Here is a 21,180-nt window from a genome sequence, read left to right as displayed (position 1 = left end):
CCATCTTGTGTCATGTATGTGTAATTTTACGGCAGGCTTTGGGTGTCTTGCCTCTAAGATGTTGGAGCAAATGCACAGTAAGGCTTCTCCAACCACTCAGTCCCCTTTATTAGCATTCCTTCAGGCTGGTTCTTTAATCTGTGGTGACTGAAAGTTGCAATTAAAAGATCCCGCTGTTCTTTCTCACTGGTGGACACCTCCCTCTGTGGAAAGGTCAGAACCATACAGTCTTGTTTTTGGTACCACGATCCAAGCTTCTTTCTTCATTCTTCTGACATGGACTCTGGTGGATGATCAATATGATTTATGAGAATAGGTTTCTTGGTTCTTTAAACAAGCTCTTACTATTTCGCCTCGGCTGGTCTTAAACTCTATATCTGCCTTAAGAATGAGCTTTTAACTAGCCATGGAAATAGTATTCTTTTTTTCTTTCTTGGCTTCCATTTTAATAAAAATTACTTCCTTTCCTCCCAAATCCTCTCTTTTTTTTCATACTTATGATCTCCTTACTAGAGAACCCTAATACAGACTACAGGAAAACTGTATTTTCTTGTATCATTGGAGGTTTTGTTCCCATTGTAATATAAACTGTGTGTACTCTTAAACTATGTGTTTAATATTTCCGATGTTCTTTTAGGTCTCAGAGCACCAGCAAGCCAAATGTTAGAAATTTTGGCCGCTCACTTCTGGCGGGTTACTGTACCACATATATGCCTGACTTGGTGTTACATGGAACCAGCAGCGATGAGAGGCTGAAGCAGTGCCTGGCGGCCGATCTGGTCCACACGGTGCATGTAAGTGACCTCAGAGTAGAGCCACAGGATGGCCGACAACAGGCTCTTCAGCTTACCCTCAAAGTACCTGTTGTAGAGGATTGCTTGTAAGGACATAGGGTGGCACAACAACCAGTGAGGCGTAGTTAAGAATCTAGGGACGCTGCTTAGGGATGCTGTGAGCACACCTGGTACAGACTCAGCAAAGGGAAAGCAGGGAATTGGAGAACTGCAGAGTCCTGCCTATCTGGAGACACTGAGGAAGCTGGGGCACCCGGCTTCCAGTTTTCTCCTCCATCCCACAGTTCTTTCCACAAGAGGCCGGAAAGCAAGATAGCTCCCATTTTCCATAGAGGTCCCCAGGGGCCAGAACAGGATGGGTGGAATAACATGGGAGTGAATGGCTATGGGCTGGCCTAGGAAACAGATAAGCAACACGGACAGTGAGTGACAATTACATGTCTTCAGAAGGAAGACTCAAGAGATGTTGTGTATGGCTTGCAAGTTTCTAAAAGCAATTTATTTTAACTGATTTGTCATTGAGCTCACTTTTGATAGCTGGGTAGAGATGGCTGTAGAAAGATTTACAGGTATTACTGGAAAATTGCCTGGAGCTACTGCTCAGTGTTTTTCTGTTATCTGCAGCGTGACAGGAGCTGAACGTTTAGACTGTGTCAATCTGATGGACCTGTTTTTTGGTTGAGCTGTTGTTGGGCAGGTGTGCAAGCGATGTTTTGCAATTAGAAACATGGTATCTTGTACACAAGAGCCCTTGTTGCTGTGTTAAAGATCACTGGAACATAGCTTTGTTATCTCCTTATTTCATGCTTTTTGTTTATGGGGGGATATTTTTGCAAAGTAGAAAACAAGGCTTTGTGTGTTATCTTTGGCCTTGAGTGTCTGCCCAGGCACACAGCAGACACAGGCTAAACAGGCTAAGGATGTTTGTATGAAGAAGGGCTCAGAAGCGATGCAGAGATCATGATCCCACCCCCACATAGGTGAAGAGTTAGAGAGGAAGGACCTGGGAGCTGGTCTGGCCCACCCAGCATACAGGTGCTCACCCAACTATGCCTCGTCCCGTCCACTTTGTAGTCAGACACCACCGGCCCTGGCCAGAGCAGTCCTGGAGTAAGACTACGGACTTGTGGCTACCTATAAGTAATTCACAGCTCTCTTCATTCTTATCACAGCTACTGCACACTTGCTCTTATCATTGTGCTGTGGGAGGCTGGTCCATCCATCCATCCCACAGCACACACATAGGACCCTCCTTGCATGGTGTCTTCTTTCTGAGCTGTCCTGCGGTGCCTGTACTTTACGTGTTTATTATGTGTTGGGGCACGAAAGGACCCTGTTTTGTGTCACCATTTCCTGCCTGAATCTGTTTATGCAGAGCCCTTCACTGTTTGCTTTCTATGGTGCTGTTGCTTTGATTCCTAAGGACATTGGTTTTTGCCTCTTGCCCCTGTTCTTCACCAAGCCAGAGCTCCTCTTCTGACAGAGGCTCAAGGAGAAACTATAGGAGCTAACAGTGTTATCCTCAATGGCATTGATCTTAGCAGCTGCTGCACATTTTTTCCCAAAGTGCCCGGGTGCACTTACTGGTCATCATGGAAAAACAATCTCTTGCTTGAGGACCACCTCCAATTTACCTGTGATACAACTCTTGAAATTTTGGCATTTTTAATAGGTCATCAATTTTAAATTTCTGAATATTCGATTTTCATTGTGACCATCTGGCACTGTAATTCTTATGTGAAATTGCCAAGTCTACACCATCATGCCTCTTATTGCTTTTCCATGTTTCGGGACTCAGCCCCAGGCGTCACTAAACCTGGGTCACAAGAACGAGGAGCGGGTAATGCAGTGCTTACAAATTTGATTCCAGGTTGGGGAGATGCTTCCAGGTCGGAAGGGGCTTGCCACATAGCACATGGGTGTGTTGTTCAGCTCTAGGACGCATGCAGAAAAGCTGTGCGTGGGCATGCATTTGTAACCCAGCACTGGTGAGGCAGAGGCAGGGAGATCCCTGGACCTCCCTGCTGTCAAGCCCACCTCATTAGTGAAGTCCTCATGAGAGAACACGTCTCAAAAACTAAACACACATGCAAAGAACAACACCGAGTTTGACCTCCGGCCTCCATTTGAGAAGTTGGGCTTCCAAAGAGGCAACCTAGGTTTGAATCACAGCTCAGCTCCTAATGTCTGTGTAGCCTCTGGGGGGAGTTTTCATCCAATAACTGTACTGATGTCCTTTGAATCTGAAAATTCTATAATCCGCATCAAGTGTTTAGCACAGTTGCTATACAACTGAGTGCCCAGAGACTGTTAACTATGAAAACTGGAAATGGGAGAGTGCCTTGTGAATGGTAAAGTAGGAGGAGGCATTAACAGGTAGACACCATTGTTTTAGTTAAAACAGAATTACTCTCAGAGTTTAGAAAGATGTGCAAGTGTCTTGTTTGGTTGTGGGCACTAGATGCTAAAGGCATCTGCTAGAGATGGCTGAGCTGAGCCCGAACGTAAATTTGCTCAATGTCATGTAACAAGGAGCAAGTTGGCATTTCTTACTGTATTAGGTAAGGTCACCAGGACCAAAATTAGCATCATATTTTAGCTTTAAAAAATAAAAAAACAAAAAACCAGTGATCTAGGCTTCAGGCATTTTACAGACTAGTCTATAAATAGCAGTTGGGTATAGCAACCTGTTCCATTCACTTTTTAAGAGCAACAACAGATCAACTCCAGAAATATCACAGAGGAGTCAGTAGCACAGATAAGAAGCTTTGCTGAAAGCCTGGGTGTGACACACGCTCATGAATACTGATTAATTCATGTGGGCAACCAACCAGCCAGACTACAAAAGAACAGCCTGTCCCATCAGACAAGGGATCATTACTTAAGTAGCACATAGTATTAAATGCCGCAGGTCAGCGGCAGCCTTAAAACCAACAGGTTAGGAAGGAAGCCATTTTGGAGGCTCGTGTTTGGAACACCCTAGTTGTGTTCGATTCACTAGGTTGATGATGAACATATTTGTAACTGGGGGCCTGCAGTGCCGCCTTCTGCAGCTACAGCTCTGCGTACAGCCCCACCTGGGACTGGGAGGTGTGTTTAGAGGGCTTTTAAATGAAATGAGTTTTGTTGTTGTTTGTTTCTTCAGACAGTATCTTACCATGTAGCCTTGGGCCAGGTACCAGGTGGGCCTTGAACTTGCACCCTCTGTTAGCTTCCCACGTTCTGGGAGTACAGGCATGTGTCACCATGCCCATCTCACTTGCCCATCCCTTTTTCTCCTTCCTTCCCACATACTAGGCATGTGCTCACTGAACTACTACCTCCAACTCTTAAAGTGTATGTTTTGATCTATAACAATTGTGATGACCATCTTTTAGTCATAAAGAGGACTGAAACCCTTACAGATAATCAAGGTTATTACTTAGTGAGGTCTTCGCATTGTGTGACTATATATGTACACATATATGAACATCAGTATGCACACATGCTCGTGTGTCTACAAACGTGTCTGTTCTTGCCGTAGGCGAGAGACTTGGTTCCTTTATATTCCTCCTGTGTCACCTGGTGCCTGGTGTGTAAAAAGTGCTTGTTCTTTTTAGGTGACTTCATGAAGCTAGGTTTAGAATGTTTTGTGTTTATTGTTGAAGCTGGGACTATGGTGGGGATATGCCCTCTTCTCTCTTTAAAACAATAAAGAGGAAGAGGGGTGTGTTTGACATGATACGTGCAGCTCTTTGCATTCATTTCCTTTTCTTTTAAATGTATTTATCTTCATGTGGGTGCTGGGAATTGAACAGGAGGAGTATTTAGGTTGTTTTTTAACTTTTTATTGATTCTTTGTGAATTTCACATCATGCACCCCAATCCCACTCATCTCTCTATCCCTTCATACCTGCCTTCTGCCTTTGCAATCTTTCCCCCAAAAAGAAAAAACAAAAAAGAAGAAAAAAGATCTTGTCACAGTATGTCTCACAGTATACCCTTTTGTCCACACTTGTTTACTTTGAAATATATGTTGCAATGAGTAATTGGTTTGGTTCAAGGCCTCTGGCTTCTGCTACCCTATCAATATTGGATCCTCACTGAGACTCCTGTTGTTGCCCTGTGTCATGGAGATCCTGCAGCTTTGGATCTGTAGGACCAGCCAGCCTCTGGAACAATGTTTTATAACCTGAGCCATCTCTACAATTCCCCATATTTATTTTCTGTGCTCAAAGGAGACTAAGGACTTTCAGACCTTCTGTTTCTTGTGTACACTGTTTCAGAGTGGAACATATGTCTACTTTGATTTTCCCATTTCTTACTATGAGATACTTGGACATTTATGTCAGCCTCCACAAAAAGCTACAAACCTCTCATTGCCTGTGGTCACATACTTGGTCACATGACTTGATTCTGGGACTCTTTGTGGCCTTGTGCCCTTCAAACTGAATCTGATCTCAGTCTGGCAGTCAAGCTGGTAGCTAGAGGCTGAACATGGGTCTTAGCCCGGTGAGCGCGGTGGTTACCGCCACAGCCATACCCGCAACACGCAGAAGCCAGGCTCTTTACCCTCTGTATCATCGTGCTGTGTTTGAAGGGTCCCGTTTCTTCCTGTGCCGTAGTCTCCATGATGTCGCATGGTTCCCAGAGACCTCTACCTCCCCCCAGTTCAGCTGTTGCTGCCCCCTTCCTCTTAGAGATGGGATCTTTGTAGCACAGGCTGGCCTTAAACTTGAGGTATAATTGCCTGGTGTACTAAGTGTTGGGAATACAGACATGCGCCGTCCTGCAGACCCTTTCCTCCTCTTTATCATGTGACAACTTTTCAGTCTTCAGTGACTAACACTAAGCCTGTTTGCTCTTGGAGATTCTGCCAAACAAATGCAGATAGCAGTGTAAAGTGTACCTGTTCCTTCTGAGTCTTCGTATGCACTGGCAGTCCGAGGGTAGCCTCAGGTGGCCTGGCTAGGCCCTCAGTGCTGAAGGAGGTAGGCTGGAGGGGAGATAAAGGGCTGTTGACAAACACTGGGTGCCTTTCATGTGATAGGCGTCTTTGTTACACAGCCGGAGCCCCAAAGTAGGAGTCGCCTGCAGCATGTTGTACCAGCTACATGTAGACTTCCTCTCCAGCATGTGGTGATGCCACTGCTTGTTACTGGAGCCTAGGTCTTCATTTCCCAAAAGCTGGGTTTGTCTACCACCTCCAGTATGCCAGTTAAAGAGATGGTGGCTTACAGAAGCAGTAATTGGGAACTCCGAGGGACACAGGCAGGTCTTGTACTTTTCATTTCCTGAATCTTAATAAACTGCACTCCTCTTTCTGGAAAGGAATGCTTTAATTCTAAGGAAATGTCTGCCAGAAATGTGTGCTATTACAGACCTGAGTTTGAATGGTTTTGATGCATATATGTATTTGATAAGATGTAAACTTAAAAAATTCTACTTGAGCCAGAACTTAGAAGGTCTAGGCAGGAAGATTGAGGATTTAGAGCCATCCTTAACTCTATAGAAAGTTCAACTCCAGCTTGTGGTACATGACAGTCTGTCTCAGCAAGCTCCAAATCTACCATTGTGGTATAGCTAAGAAGGAAATGTTAGTGTTAAAAGCATAACTCTGAGCATTGTGACACGGGTTCAAGGCTAGCCTGTGATCCCAGACTAGTCTTTAGTTGTGCAGAAGTCCGTCTTAAAAAATAAAATAAAACCTTAATATAATTCAGTTTTCTTTTGTGGGATGTGGTACTCTCCATGCTTTAGCTATAGAAACTTCCCAAAAAGAGCCGTGTAAAATAAGGACTAGGGCTGGGCGCAATGGCTCACTTCATTATTCTATTGCTGTGGTAAAACATCATGACAAAAAAATGAACTTGAGGAATATACTGTAATCCTAGTGCTAAAGAGGCTGAGACACGTAGATCACAGCTTGAGGGCCCTCCCTGGCCCCACAGTGAGTCCTCAGCCCACTGGGGCCTACATAGAGAGGGCTTGTCTCAAAAACACTCGTTAATTAAACTCCAGGGCATCGGGTGTGTGTAGGTACTTACTGCTGTAACAACCATAAACGTGGATTTTTTTTTTTTTATTTTTTTAGACTTAGTCTGTAAGCTTGGTAGCTGGCTTATAGTTCAAATCATAATGGGTTTAAACTGGCCCCTCTCTAATGTTTTTGTTTTTTTTTTTTTTATCATTAAAAGGGCTATCGGTGGTCTCTAGAACCGACAGAACTGAAGCATCATTGCTCTGACCCTGAAGCATAGCCCTCCACATTACAACTGAGTGATCGCTGATGGTTTTTACCATTTCCTGCTTTTTCCTGACTCTTGGGAGTCAGTTCTCTTTCCTTTGGAAGATTCTTTTTCCAGGAAATCAGTGAACAGGTTCTCAGTGATGCTGCGCAGCAGATACTCCAGGCTGACTCTACAGAAGTGCTCGGGGACTGAGTGTGAAGTATTTAGTCTGCCAGGACATAATTCTCACAGTCTATTTAAGGCACCCTTCTGAACATGCTCAAGCCTTCTCTTGCTGGAGTCTGTGTACATAACATAAACCCATGCTGATGTAGAATGCTCTCATGCAAGATGCCGGGACTCCATCATTTCCCTGTGCAAAAGCCCATTATTTTAATGGAAGCAGCATTTCTCAGTGTCTGCTCCTGCGTTGGGGAGGAAGCTTGAGGACACTGCTGGCCCACAGGTCCTGTATCTCTCCCCATGGTCTTCCTCCCTGCTCCAGTGACCTAAAGGGGACTTGTACTTTCTATGTTTGACCTTCCCCTCACTTTTCTTTTCCTTAACGAGTTACCTTAATTTTATATACTGACTCCTCTGTCCTTGACCATGTATGTTGATACAACCTTTGGCTGTAATTCACACACAGAGAATGCTCTTTCTTATTTCTTGCTTAAAAGCACTCTTCCCATTGGTGGCAGTACTTACATCATGCTGAGTATTGGGCAGTTGGGTGGACACATCTTCTCTTCCTTTTTCTGCAGCAGGGAGATTGTATAGGAAGCTGGGGTCAGTTGGAAGCTGTGGCACAAATCGCCTGCACATCAGTGTTTTAAAGTCTAGCTTTTAAAGCTGATCTTGATGACATATGCCTATAATCACAGCAATTGGGAGTTTGAAGCCACAGGAGTTGGTTGGATCCAGCTTGGACTGCATATAGTAGTTTTTAAAGTTGGTTTTCTAAGAATGTGATTGATTGCATTCAGCTTAGGGTCTGCCGGCATGTGACCAGGAATGTAGGACAGATCCGCATTGCATGGGGCTTGGGTACAAAATTCACATATGGTTTGGCATGGTGGTGAATGCCTTTAATCCCAGCACTTGGGAGGCAGAGGCAGGCAGAGCTCTGTGAGTCCAGGACAGCCAGGGCTCTGTTAAACAGAGAACTCTGTCTCAAAAAACAAACACAAACAAACCCCCACACATACTACATTTTTGTTTTGGCTTTTCATAAAGACCAAACCTGTTGATGGGAAATCGTCATTATGTTTGAAATCTGACACTCCAATTATCAAAATTTGGGGGGAACTTGTAAAGGGAAGTTTCTGAGACTGTTGCCCAGGAAAGAACTGCAGAACCCCAGGCATGCCTAGCTAACCCAGCACTGAGCTGCACCCAGTCCAGATGCTGTCTTTGGCTGTCTGTTACAGAGGAGAGGGTGTTTACATGTGAGAAGTGTGAGGGTCAGCAGAGGGCGTGAGAAAACCTTGGAGCCTTCTGTAAGTAAGAGGATACCATGAGAATTGCCTTGGAAAATGGCCTCTCTCATTCAAAGTACAGCTTATCCAATTCTCGATTGGTACTTACACTTGAATAAATGTTGGACAATTAGATTTTGCTTGGTTGCTGACTCTTGCAGTAGTAAATATATAAACCCTGAAGAGCCTTGGAAATAGCATAGGAAGAATGTTCGTCCCAGAACTTTTCACACAGCCCATCAGACACTTCTCCCTCATCTGTGAGAAGAAAAGCAGAACTTCACCACTTCCCCTTTGAGTAAGAGTGTCCAGGACAAATAGAGTGATACCCACTGTTGAAATTACACTTCAGTACAGTGGATATTTGGTTTTTCTTTTCAGCCTTCCCACACCTTGTTAAGTCGCCACAGTGACTGTTGGCTGCCGTGTTTCTGTTTAGGTCCTTGGTTATCAGGACCTAGCTGTCATAATGTAAGCAGAAGACACCCTACTGGAAGGATATGAGAAATGCATAGAGTTGGGGAGAGCCACAGAGCTGTGGGCCAGGTGCAGACAGCAATCAGGGCAACACCAGTCCAGGCCTAGGAACCACGCAATGATTTGTACTAACTGCTGCTGGGAGAAATGTGGTGGTGCTCTCTGCTCAGCCTCAGCACCCGTCCTTCCTCCTAGATATCAAGAAAGGAGTGTTGGCTCACTGTAGCGTGGGCACCTTGACAGAGAGGAGATGGCAGCCTGCTGACACACCTGCCAGGCCTTTTCCAGAGGGAAGTTCAGCTAAGCAGCTCAAAGCAACAAGTGGCCAGCACAGGGTGCTGGATGGGATTAAATAAAGACAGAAGTCAGCCAGTACTATTTCTTTCTTTAGGAAATGAGTCAGAAAAGTACTCACAAGCATTGGCCATGCAGTCTGCTACATTGTTTCCCTGGAAACTTGCCCATTTCCACCTCTCCTGGTTTGGGCTCACTATGATAGTTGTGCAGAAAGGACACAATGGGGTGCGCCAAAAGCTGCCGCTGGTGAAGCATTCACTTTTTGATCCGTTTTGTTTTGTCTTTTTTCTTCAAACCGTAGAAATAAACATATAAAATATGTTGGTTCATTATTCATTAGGAAAATGCAAATTAAAACTAATACACACCCTGTGATGGCTATAATTTAAAACATACAGTATAAGACCAGGGTGGGAATGGAGTAACGGAAACTGTGATCCGTGGCTGATGGTGATGGGGCCGCTTTGGAAAACCGTTTTCTGAAAAAGCTTAGCTTGCGCTTACCACATAAACCAGCATCTCCACTCAGTATTTATTCAGAGAAATAAAATCATGTCCATACCAAGACTGTAAATACGAACGCTCACAGCTGTTTTCTTCTCTTTTTTTCCATTTATTTATGTAATCTCTTTACAGCCTGATCCCAGCCCCCTCCCTCCTCTCCTCCTAATTCCACCCTCACACCCCTTTCCCCACACCCTATTATCTTCGGGGAGGCCCCCAGGGCACCCCAGCACCCCAGTTGGAGCACGACTAAGTGTGTCCTCTTCCACTGAGGCCAGACAAGGAAGCTAGAGGAAAGGGATCCAAGGCAACAGAGTCCAAGAGAGCTCCCACTCCCACTGTTAGGGGACCCACATGTTGACCAGGCCGCACATCTGCTACTTCTGTGTGGGGGTCTGGGTCCAGTCTGTGCATGCTCTTTGTGGGTGGTTCAGTCTCTGTGAGCCCCAGGGGCCCAGGTTGCTTTGTTGACTCTGTAGGTCTTCTCGTGGAGTCCTTGACTCCTGGCTCCCTCAACCCTTCCTCCCACACTGCCACAGAACTCCTGAGTTCAGCGTATTGTTTGGCTGTGGGTCTCTGTATTTGTTTCCATCAGCTGCTCTCAGAAGGCTAGGCTTCTGCCTGCAAGCAAAGCAGAGCATCATTAGTAGTAACAGAGATCAAACATTACAGAGTTTCTCTCCTCTCTCTCTCTCGTTCTCCTTCTCTCCCGCTCCCCCACCCTCTGTTTCTCTATCTCCTCCCTCTCTCAATTTATTTTTTATCTTATGTGTATGAGTGGCTGCATACAGGCCGGTGTACCACATGCATGCCGGTGTCTGTAGAGCGTGTTAGATTCCCTAGAACCTGAGTTACAGACAGTAGTAAACTGCCATGTGGGTGATGGGAACTGAACCCAAGTCCTCAAGAGCAGCTGTGCCATCTCTGGCAGCGCTTTTACGGGAGGATGCTCAAAAATAAAGGTAAGGTACTAACATGCAGCAAATGCAGCTATATCTCAGTACCACTGACACAGAGACTATTGACTATGTGATCTTATTCATATGAAATCCTACAAAAATCAGAACAGTGGTTCTAGAAGGTATAAAAGTGGTTGCTGGGATAGCTACAGGGGACTGACTACAAAGGAACTTGAACTCCCAGCATAAAATGATGCACACATGTCAGTCAGGCGACCCAGAGGACACTTGCATGAAGCCGGGAAAATTTCGCACTGTCATCTAACGTTATGACTCGTATTTCTAAGAAAGACTTTGTCATGGTAAAAGCAATCATTAATTTGATAAAATTAAATGTAATCATTCTGTTATAAAGCATCACACCTGAATATTATTTTTATCCAAACTCCCAAATTTTGAGATCAGTTTTTAAGTGTAAGGCATTAAGAAAATCAGAAAAAATAGCCTTTCTGAAGATGTAAATATAGACTATCAACAATTTAAAAATTATGTCCCAGAAACTAGGAGAGATAACTGCCGATGAGAAAGTAAGTGGCCGACTGGTAAAAAGCCTTTTGTGGCATGTGGATGGCTACACGGTGTCAGGGCTCAGTGGGCTCCCGGAAGATGCTGTTGTTGCTTACCATCCACAGAGCATGTGCAGGACATGAGGCTCTGGACGTGGAGAAAGGCCATCCTCGGGGAGGCTTGTCCTACACATGTGAACCACTAGCTAAGCCGCTGTGCCTAGAGAATCACTAAGTTTCCATCTTGGATATCTTGATCTCTTATGCATTACTACAGGAAGGCAATGACTTCAAAGCAACTACAGACAAAGCAAAACGCCTCATTTTCAGCGATGCAATATTTATGAGGCCATTTTCTCTGATGTTCCAAGGCTGTCAATAGGCGGCTTTATTTTGGCTCACTGTTTGAGGTTGCAGTCCATCATAACGGCAAAGTCACAGCAGCAGGAGCCTGGGTTTGGCTGGTCACGTCACATCTGTGGGCAAGCAGCAGAGAATAATGAATGCTTGTGCTCTGCTCACTTCTCTTTTTTATAGAGTCCAGGATCCCAGCCCAGGGAATGGTGCCACCCACCATGAGCTAGTCTTCCCCCTTCAGATATCCCAGTAAAGACAATCCCCAATAAGCATGTACTAAACATCATCAGGTTGACACCTGAGATGCATCATTACAGATGCTTATACCCTATGCTAGTACAATTTATTATAATCATACAGTTTATACAATATAATATATAAAGTATTTTACAGTACATCTCAGTAGCCAGACCTGTTGGACTCATCTGGATAATAAGTCCTTGGCCTGATTATAGTTGATTATTAGAAATGATTAGTGTAACCACAGATACTAAGGAAACTTTGCCTAGTGATTAAAGCTGTAACCTTGGGGGATTGGTAGTGGTGATATATGTACATGTGTGTACATACATATTTGTGTCATGGAGGTCAGAGGTCAACCTTGAGTATGGTGTTCCTCAGGATAGCTCTCATGTTCTTTATGTGGTTTTCTTTTTTAAGATTTACTTTTATTGGTGTGTGTGTGTGTGTGTGTGTGTGTGTGTGTGTGTGTGCGTGCCTGTTCACATATGCTATGGCACATTTGGAGGTCAGAGGACAACTTGAAAGAGTCTCTCCATCCCAGGGACTGAACCTGCATTGTCAGGCTTGTTAAGAAGACCCTCTGCCCTTGGAGCCATAGCCCAGCTCCTAGCTTGTTATTCTAAGTGCTGCTTCAGCGGTACCTTCAGTGGAGCTGCACGATTCTGCAGTGCGACACCACACAAAGCACTCTGTCTGTCCTGAGTGGAAAATGCTGACTACTGCGTCTCTCTTTCAGCATCCAGTCCTTGATGAGCCCATAGCCGAAGCTGTCTGTATCATTGCAGACACAGACAAGTGGACTGTCCAGGTAGCCACAAGTCAGAGGAAAGTGGTGGACACCATGAAGCTGGGCCAGGATGTCTTGGTCTCTAATCAGGTGTCCAGTTTACTTCAGTCCATCTTACAGCTCCACAAGCTTCAGCTCCCAGCCGATTTTGTAAGTATTTGCTCTTCTATCTTCAAAAATTATATAGTTAAAAAAATAACTTTTATTCAATACGTTGATTATAAAAATCACAAATTCAGACCTGTAGACAGGGTAGAGCTTAGGTGGAGCTGAGGACAAAGTCATCGAAACAAGGCAGAAGTTAAGTAGATAGGGGGAACCGAGTCTAAAGGGAAACTTTAAATCTTCCATCGGAGAGCATGTAGATAGATCAGGGCAGGCCAGTTTCTGAAGGATCAGTCTCTTCTGTTCTGTGAGTGTATGCACAGTCCATTACAGGTGAACAGAAGCACTTCAAATTCGGAAGTACTGTGTAAAAACTTATAACATGGCCTCAGTTGTTCCTTTCCAAGTGGTATTCAATGATCACGTTTGTAACATTTTAAAAAGAAATCAAGAATAGCCTACAAAGTACTAGAAAATCATTCCCAGCTCTCCCCTAGTCAGTAGGATATACTTAACAAATCTCTTTTGATATGTGATATTTGTGCAGAGGTTGAAAGAGGAAATGTATCCAGAGAGCAAGAGAGGAAAGTCTGACAAAGGCCGAAAGGCGTGTAGCTTGGCAGCCTACAGCTTGTGCCAGCCTTAGGGACAAACACTACTTGGAAGTGCCTGCCTTTTTTGCTTCCTTCTATTCTGTGCACAGTTACTCTTTACAGAGAAGGCTGACTTCAGAACTTCTCTCTCCCTGCTGGCCGCAGGAAATGGCACAGAACTATTTAACAGTAAAACAGGAGAGTATCAATTAATACACTGACTACCAGCTCACTCGTCACCTCTCTGTATTCTATGGCCAGGTTCTCAGTTGCACCACTTTCCACACGCAGTGAAGACTTTGAGGCGGGTATTCTGAAGGATGGTGTGAAAACCGTGGCAGTGTAGCAGGCAGGAAAACCTTGGAACATCCTGGGTTTCGTTTGGCCATTACTACTTGTGTGGTGGATGGTTCTGAGTGTCTTTGAAGGTCAGGTTTCTTGTTTGCAACATGAAGATAGTACAAGTATGTCATAAGAATTCTTGGAAACCAGAGACACAATGCTGCTTTTCAATGTATGGAGGAGCCACACCAGCAGGTAGCTTTAAAAGCCACTTTGCCCATAGGCAGCGCAGTCTCCAAGTGGGTTTCCTAGTAAGGGGAGCAGGGGCTGTCTCTGACATGAACTCAGTGGCTGTCTCTTTGATCACCTCCTCCTGGGGGTTGCAGCCTTGCCAGGCCACAGAGGAAGACAGCCAGGCCTGATAGGCTAGAGTCATATAGAAGGAGAGGAGGACTGAGGGAGGGGCATGGGAGGAAAAGAGGGAGGGAGGGTGGGACTGGGAGGAGGGGAGGGGGCTACAGCCGAGATACAAAGTGAATAAACTGTAATAAATTATATATATATATATATATATATATATATATATATATATATATATATATGCATACACACACACATTTTTTTTTCCATAGTCGGTGGGTAGGCACAAGGATCAATTCCAAGGTCTACTTATGAGTGGTGTAGCCTCCCGGAGCCTCAATTTCCTTATCTGTACATCTGGAGGACTAACAGAGTCTGCTTAATGTGCTTAAGAAAATTAGTTACTTGACGCAAAGCGTTCAGAACAGTGGCAGACGCTACAAGCCGACAGTGAACAAGTATTCTTGGTACGCCACGGTGACAAACCGAATTGGTGGTGTAAAAAGTGGCAACACCTTTAAAAATCTTTATTTGCCTTTTAACTGTGGATGCTCTGCCGAACGTCTGTCCCATGGAGAAGCACTCTGGGCGGTGGGATCTTATTTTCTCCTACAAGCATTGAGCCTTTTCCTTACGAAGCTTGGATTTCCTTTTCTGCAAGGGAAGGAGATGTTAGACCCTGTGGTGTAGCTGCTGGCGTTGGGTCCCCTCAGACATGGTTCTCATTGTCTGACATATTAACTCTCAAAGCAGTAAATTATAGAACATTCTTTTTGCTTCTTCTGGTACAAGTGTACATAACCACTTAGTAATACATGAATGGCTTACTTAACCTTGCAAAACTAAGACCCAAGAGCATTGCTTACATTAAAATACACAATGGACTTCCATATGAGGAAGTAGCTGAAGTTTTAGAAGTTGAAAATGGCATTCAGTCTCGGGAGTGAAGGGAAGTGAAGGAAAAATTCACTACACTTGAGTGTGAAGCTTTTAAAAACTATTTCCTGTAAATGTGTTTTTTCCATACTTAGAATACATTCCTATACCCACATTGCGTGCCACACTTTTTCTATGGATTGAAAACACTACACATAAACCACTTTAAAACTTAAAGAAGTCAATATAATTTGAATGTTTTGTTTTGTTTTGTTTTTGTTTTTGTTTTTTTTTTGTTTTTTTTTTTTGCATTTTGTAACTCTCATTAACACTGTATTTTACTCCATCATGAACCACAACACTTCTGGTTACTTAGGGGAACCTGGTAGCATCCCCCTTGCCTTGAGCAGTACTTACAGGCTTTTGGGTTCACCCCCAGCACAGTGCACCGAAGATGCTGACTAGGTGAGGAGCTGAAAGTGACCCTTGAATCACAGACACTTTACCCTGCTGTGATCAACCCAGATGGGCAGGATCAACAAATGCATCTGTCAGTCTTTTTACCTTGAAATTAAAAGGCCTAACAGTCTAGAAGGAAATTGTTCGTGAGAGAATCACCCTGCCACAGCCATCAATACACTTGGGTGACTGCCTGCCAAATGCAAAAGCGCTTGCCACTGGTGAGACACAGATGGCTGCGGCTCTCTGACCACTGACGCTAGACACCCTCCCAAGAGTGAAGATGCCCCCAAATCACTGTCTCTCCCTTTGCTACTAAAGACCTAGCCAAAGGACACTCTCAAAAGCAAAATAAAAGTCTGAAGTGACCGAAATGTGTTATGCCAGAACAAGCTGAGGTAGAGGAAAAAAGCGAGAACTAAAACATCTTTTCACAGATTTATGGCCCAAATGTAGATTGCCGCATGGCTCAGAAAATAAAGGCAAGTTAACATTCTCTAGAGCACTAGCCATAAAAATGACAGAGTAAGAAATTCTTAAATATGGGATTGTTGGTAAATTTCTTAACAAGAAATTTTGTGAACAAAGACAAGACAACTACAAAAATAAATCCGCTTCTGCAACCCAGAACTCACTGTTCAGTAGGGTTTTGATACACATAAGGAGGAGTGTGCTGCTCAAGAGTGGAAGTGATGATGCTATTGACTGAGAATGGTTCCAAGAATAAAGAGTTGACAATTTAGAAGCCAATAGACAAGGAATGTTCATCTTATGGAATGATTTCAAATGCTTTTTTTTTTTCAGATGCTAGAGTGATACTCTATAACAATGTTAACAGCCATTTTATGAAAAACTTAAGCTGGTAGTTTGGGGCATTTTTTTGCAAAGAGGGCAATTATACCTAGGTGTATAGAAAGAATTAAGGAGAAGCCCAACTGTTAATGCTCCTGGCAGTTGCTAAAATCGCAGTCCTCATTGTGGATGTTGTTGGCTTTGCAGTGCATCATGCATCTGGAAGACAGACTACAGGAGATGTACCTGAAAAGTAAGATGCTCTCAGAGTACCTCCGGGGACACACACGTGTGCACGTGAAAGAACTGAGCGTGGTGCTGGGGTGAGTTCCGTGAAATGCTGACCTTTCTCCCAAGTGTACAGGCTGTAGTCTGGCAAACACACACACACACACACACACACACGGACACACGAGCACACACGCATGCACACACACAGGACTTAGTGGCCTGTGTCATTCTACACCTACGACATCAGTTGTTCTCCCTGTGCCCAGGGTCAGTGTGCCCATGCCACTCCCCAGTGAGTTGCAGGCTATAGGCCGGAGAAGCATTTGATCTCTCTCTGACACTTTGTCTCTAGTGACACGGTAACGATGCAAAAGCTCTCAGGGGAAGTGGCAGCTTGTCTCAAGGCGGAGGAGGTGGGGGGCCCTTCCGGTGGATGGGCTCACCCCACCCAAGAGACGTGCTCATTACTAAGAGTACACACCATCTTCTGAGGGCATTTGTCACACTTTGGCTACAAAAAATCCTGACTCACTTCATTTTCCTCTCCATCACTGAAATAATAAAGAAGACAATGCCTACCATGAGGAGTTTTCCCTCATGTCCCTGATGATGACTCTGCTAACTTGGAATAAAGGAACGCGCGTCTGTAATGTCAACCTTTACATTTTCTGCTAAGCCTGATAAAGCTTTGCTTTATTTAGGTAGCTTTGCTTTGCTTTTTGGATGAGTTGTTTGTTTTAGACAAGGATATCACTATGTAGTCTAGGCTGGCTTTAAATTCAGAATCCTCTGGTTTTGGCCTCTCCACTGTTAGGATTGCAAGCATGGGCCACCATGCCCGCCTCTCAAAGTATTATACAATGTTATTATTACTACTACTAAATGTATTGTGTGTGTGCAGCTGCACACACACACACATGCAGATGCACTTGGAGGCCAGAAGAGGTCTATCTAGCCCCCTGAGGCTGGACTTCCAGGCAGTTGTAAGCTGCCAGAACATGAGTCCCAGAGAAAAAACTCAGGTCATCAGCCTTGACAGCAAGCGCCTTTCCCAGCCGAGCTACCTTGCTGTCCCTGTTTTACATTTTTCCTAGTTTTAAAAGATGAGCTAGACTAGAAGCTGGTGCCTAGAAGTAATCCTTTCTTATGAAATGATGCGATTTTAAAGAACTGTCCTTGACTTTCTCAACACTCAGGATTGAATCCAACGACCTGCCTCTGCTGACCGCGATTGCCAGTACCCATTCCCCTTATGTGGCGCAAATCCTCTTGTAACTGACTCGAGGACAGTTCTCAGTGGAAACTCAACCGGAAAGGAGGAAGCGCTCAGTGATGGCCAAGGCATGAGGACTCGGAGCAGTAGGTCACCTGGCATGCCTGTTGCTTAGTGGCTGTTCCACTGGGAGGCTTGTGTTTACTCAGTACCGTGGCAATTTGTGATTGGTCCAGAACACTGAGCCTTTGTGGTGGGAGAGAACTACAGTCAAACCAAGCAGCCACCCGGCGCTGTTGGGCAGAATGTTGAGGGCTGACTTTGGAGTAGGCGGTAACCAGTGTATAGAGCATTCCGGCTGGAAAGCGTTTCCTGTTTAAGTGTGAGGGAGCATGAAGTGGTGCTCTCAGAACAAGCTGTGGCTTCTAGGTCAGAGCTCTCTTTATGAGCACTGACCTGAAGAAAGCCACGTTGTACCACTGTCAGCTCCTCGGCTGTCGCAGCTCCTGTTTGGCACAGCATGAGGAAGGGGATTGCCTGGTGTGAAGAGGGTGCTTTGGAGGCCCACGGCTGTCTCCTCGCAGAGCTTGCTGTGGTCCCAGCGCAGCCACAGGCAGGTCTGAGAGCGATTGCTGGTGCAGTAAGGCCAAGATGAGTGCAGCACCCGCCCATGAGGTGCTGCGGACAGCTTTGGCAGGTGTGCGCTGAGACTGGGTGCTCATCTCTGGCTTTCGTGTCTGTAGCCTTCTCCAGAAAGACCTTTTACCAAAGTTGTTTCCATGAGCTCAGGCAAGCGTCTGTGGCTGCGCTCTCCAGCCCAGGTCTCCTTCCTCCTGGCCATCCCTGCAGATAACTGTCATGCTGGGGAGGGCACCCTGCCGCTGCTCTGACAGAGAAAGCAGGTAGCTGGGACATTTAGAAGCGATCCGTGTGCAATCTCAGCTTTTACACATCAGCTCTGCACTTTTTATCCCCTTTAATACTCTCTGAAAAGCATCTTTCCAGAAATTAACTTGACCATTTATCAAAGTTATCAAAGTGAAGAACTGTAAAAGTCCAATTGGTCATTAAGCCTAAGGAACCTTAGTTTACTGACCATAAAATAGTCTGTGTTAAAAGACTTTAAAAACAAAAAACAAAATCTGGTGTTTAAAAGACAGCAGCCAGTCAAGTACATGAACCCCTGTCAGCCCCTCAGCTTCCAGCCTGTCTCCAGGCCTGAGAATGGGGCAAAGCTTCGAGGGTCTCAAGCGACTTCATAGTTTATATCTGGAAAAACCCTGATCATGTGACATGCTTATCCCTGTTCATTACAGTTGAGACTCTGCTCCCCATGCTACTGAGGACAAATGCCGACGTTAGTCATGGGTGTGGGCTCACTCTCATTTTCTGTGATAAGTAAAAATAGATGGTGCTTCAAGGCACTTAAGATCTTTCATTTGCATTTTATGTGTTTCACAAAATTGAAGTGTCCCATTCCTTTAAATATCTTTCCACTTTCTACTACCTGACATTTATTTGCTGGTTTCAGTTTCCTGGCTCCATGATGTCATCATTTGCCAGGGAGCCCCACCTGTGGCTCAGCTTTCTGGGCACTTGTTTTTCCTTGGTGTGAATGAGCTGTCAGAGCAGATGTCAGAGCCTTCCGTCCTGCCAGCACAGACCTCTCCCCTTCTTTCTCCTGGCTTCTCTCATTTGCTTGTGAAGTCTGCCTCACCATTTTCTGAGGTTTTGGAGAAAATAACTCAATACAAAGTCGGTTCGGTTCTCATGTAGCTGTAGTAATATGTTGACAGCCCAACTCGGGAGTTGAGCTGTGGACCGGTTGGTTCTCGGCCTCGTGCATAAAAACTTAGCCCAGCCCTTCGAAGCCTGAAAAAAATCAAATCTGCCTCTTAATCTGATGTTTCAAGTTTCAGAAGAACAGCTGGCGGGAAACTGACAGGTCACACGGGTCCCCTCGGGGCCCACCCTCACTTGCTGTTACAGAGAAAGACATGGCTGCTCTTCTCCTGGCTCCTAAGTTGTGGGATGGGTGTCCACATTTTCTTTGTCTTAAATCCAGCCTCTTCTCGGAAGCAAAAAACAAGCAAAACATCTCACGGACGTGTTGAACCCACATCTGCTGTTGACGGCTCCATTTGTCATAGCCGAAGTCCATAAAGGGATCTCACCTTCTCCGAGGCCCAACTCAAGGGAAAAAAAAAAAAAACATTTTAATGTTTAAATAAAGAAATCTACCTCAGCTGACAGGATTCCACCTACGCTAGGGTTTCTTCAGCTCGTAAGTCTTACCTGTTGAGTGTCACTTGGGCAGCACCCTGCTTGTTTGATGAAGCAGGCTGCCGAGGCACGACAGAGCAGAAGTGCGTGTGTGTTCCTGTGACGACCTCTTTCTTAGCATGTTGCAGTTTTATATTTGATAAGTTGATAAGTGATATGAATGTATAGGTAATTGTGTATGTTCTAAAAACATGACAATGAAGATTTAAAATGTAGCTTCCATACTTGTGCATAATCCCAAAGCTTCATATTTTATCAGTGTTAAGTAGCTTTTATATAGCTTCATCCCATCTTCCAGAAGTGAAAGTCACGCATCTTCTCACACCTCATGGAACTGCCGTTTACACACCACAACTTTTTAACTTACTGTATTTTTCAGAATTAACTTTTTTGGAGGGAGGAAAATCCCCACTTGCTAAACTGTCTGGGCTCTTAATATGGGGTGTTTGGATTTTATAAACTGGCCTGTAGCTTTTTAGGTTTTTCATTAGTTGGATGTACATAAAGAATAGAAAACAACCCTCAGATTCTGGTAAATGTTTGGATTTGTCCACTGATGCACACTCGGGTATTAAGTTCACTCATTCTTTCATCATTAAATTGCAAAGATCCACGACTTCCTTGAGTTAATGTGAAACCTTTGTTTTTATTGTGCTTGGTGGAGAAGACGTTTTAATACAATTTTTGCCTAAATCAAGCAGCCCACTTTGAATGTTAATTTTTTAAAATGCTAAAATTTGATGAACACCTGGAACATGCATTTGCATTATGTTTAAATTTCAGTGTTTTAAAAAGGAGAAAATTCTGGGATGTGTTATTATTGATCTCGTTAAGAGAAATCAATAGGACTGTTAAATCAGTTGAATGGATACCAATGTCAACGTGTGGAAATTTTTTCTAAAAACAGCATTCATGTATTACTTTGATCCATTTTTCTGTGACACTTGGTGCAATAAACTTTTTGAATTTACCTTATACATCTTCCTGGTCCTGCATGATTTGTTTGCTGCATTTAGTCAGATAGGAGGTCTTTCAGTGACATGGGTGAGCCGAGGTCATTATAGAAGGCAGTAGTTTGGAAGCACAGGGAGATTTTGGTGAGCACCCTGCTCGGTGAGAACACTGGCCCCAGCACACTGTTAGGATTTGGGCCAGGGCTGTCAGGAGGCGTGCCCTGGCGCCTCTGGAAATGAGTGCCCAGAGCCTTGGCTGTGTGCCCTTTAATTGCCCTACCTGACATTCACAGAGTGATAAACTGTCTTTAATGATCTAAGCTGAGAGTCTGTGGTTTCTACCTGACGTTAGCGTGTGGTGAGTTTTCTAGGAATGTAACTGTTGTCTGCCCTGGGGTCTTGGATTTACTTTGCAAGGATTT

At 44.5% G+C, this 21,180-nt stretch overlaps 1 protein-coding gene across 3 annotated transcripts in view; it reads left to right on the top strand.

The window, feature by feature from the left end:
- Positions 1 to 20,782, top strand: part of Fnip2 (folliculin interacting protein 2) — a 105,536-nt gene extending 84,754 nt beyond the window's left edge. For all 3 annotated transcript variants that reach the window (XM_055596626.1, XM_055596625.1, XM_055596624.1), the window contains 4 exons: positions 638 to 794; positions 12,561 to 12,761; positions 16,286 to 16,401; positions 17,506 to 20,782. In XM_055596626.1, the coding sequence (XP_055452601.1) occupies positions 638 to 794; positions 12,561 to 12,761; positions 16,286 to 16,401; positions 17,506 to 17,584 (553 nt within the window). In that variant the 3' untranslated portion in view covers positions 17,585 to 20,782. The remainder of the gene's footprint in view (positions 1 to 637; positions 795 to 12,560; positions 12,762 to 16,285; positions 16,402 to 17,505) is intronic.
- Positions 20,783 to 21,180: the final 398 nt, after the last annotated feature.

The sequence above is a fragment of the Psammomys obesus genome, unplaced genomic scaffold (genome assembly GCF_907164565.1).
Source record: "Psammomys obesus unplaced genomic scaffold, mPsaObe1.curated_primary_1811, whole genome shotgun sequence".
NCBI lineage: Eukaryota > Metazoa > Chordata > Mammalia > Rodentia > Muridae > Psammomys > Psammomys obesus.
Note: the sequence above shows the minus strand (reverse complement) of the source record. Positions and strands in the feature narration are given on the sequence as shown.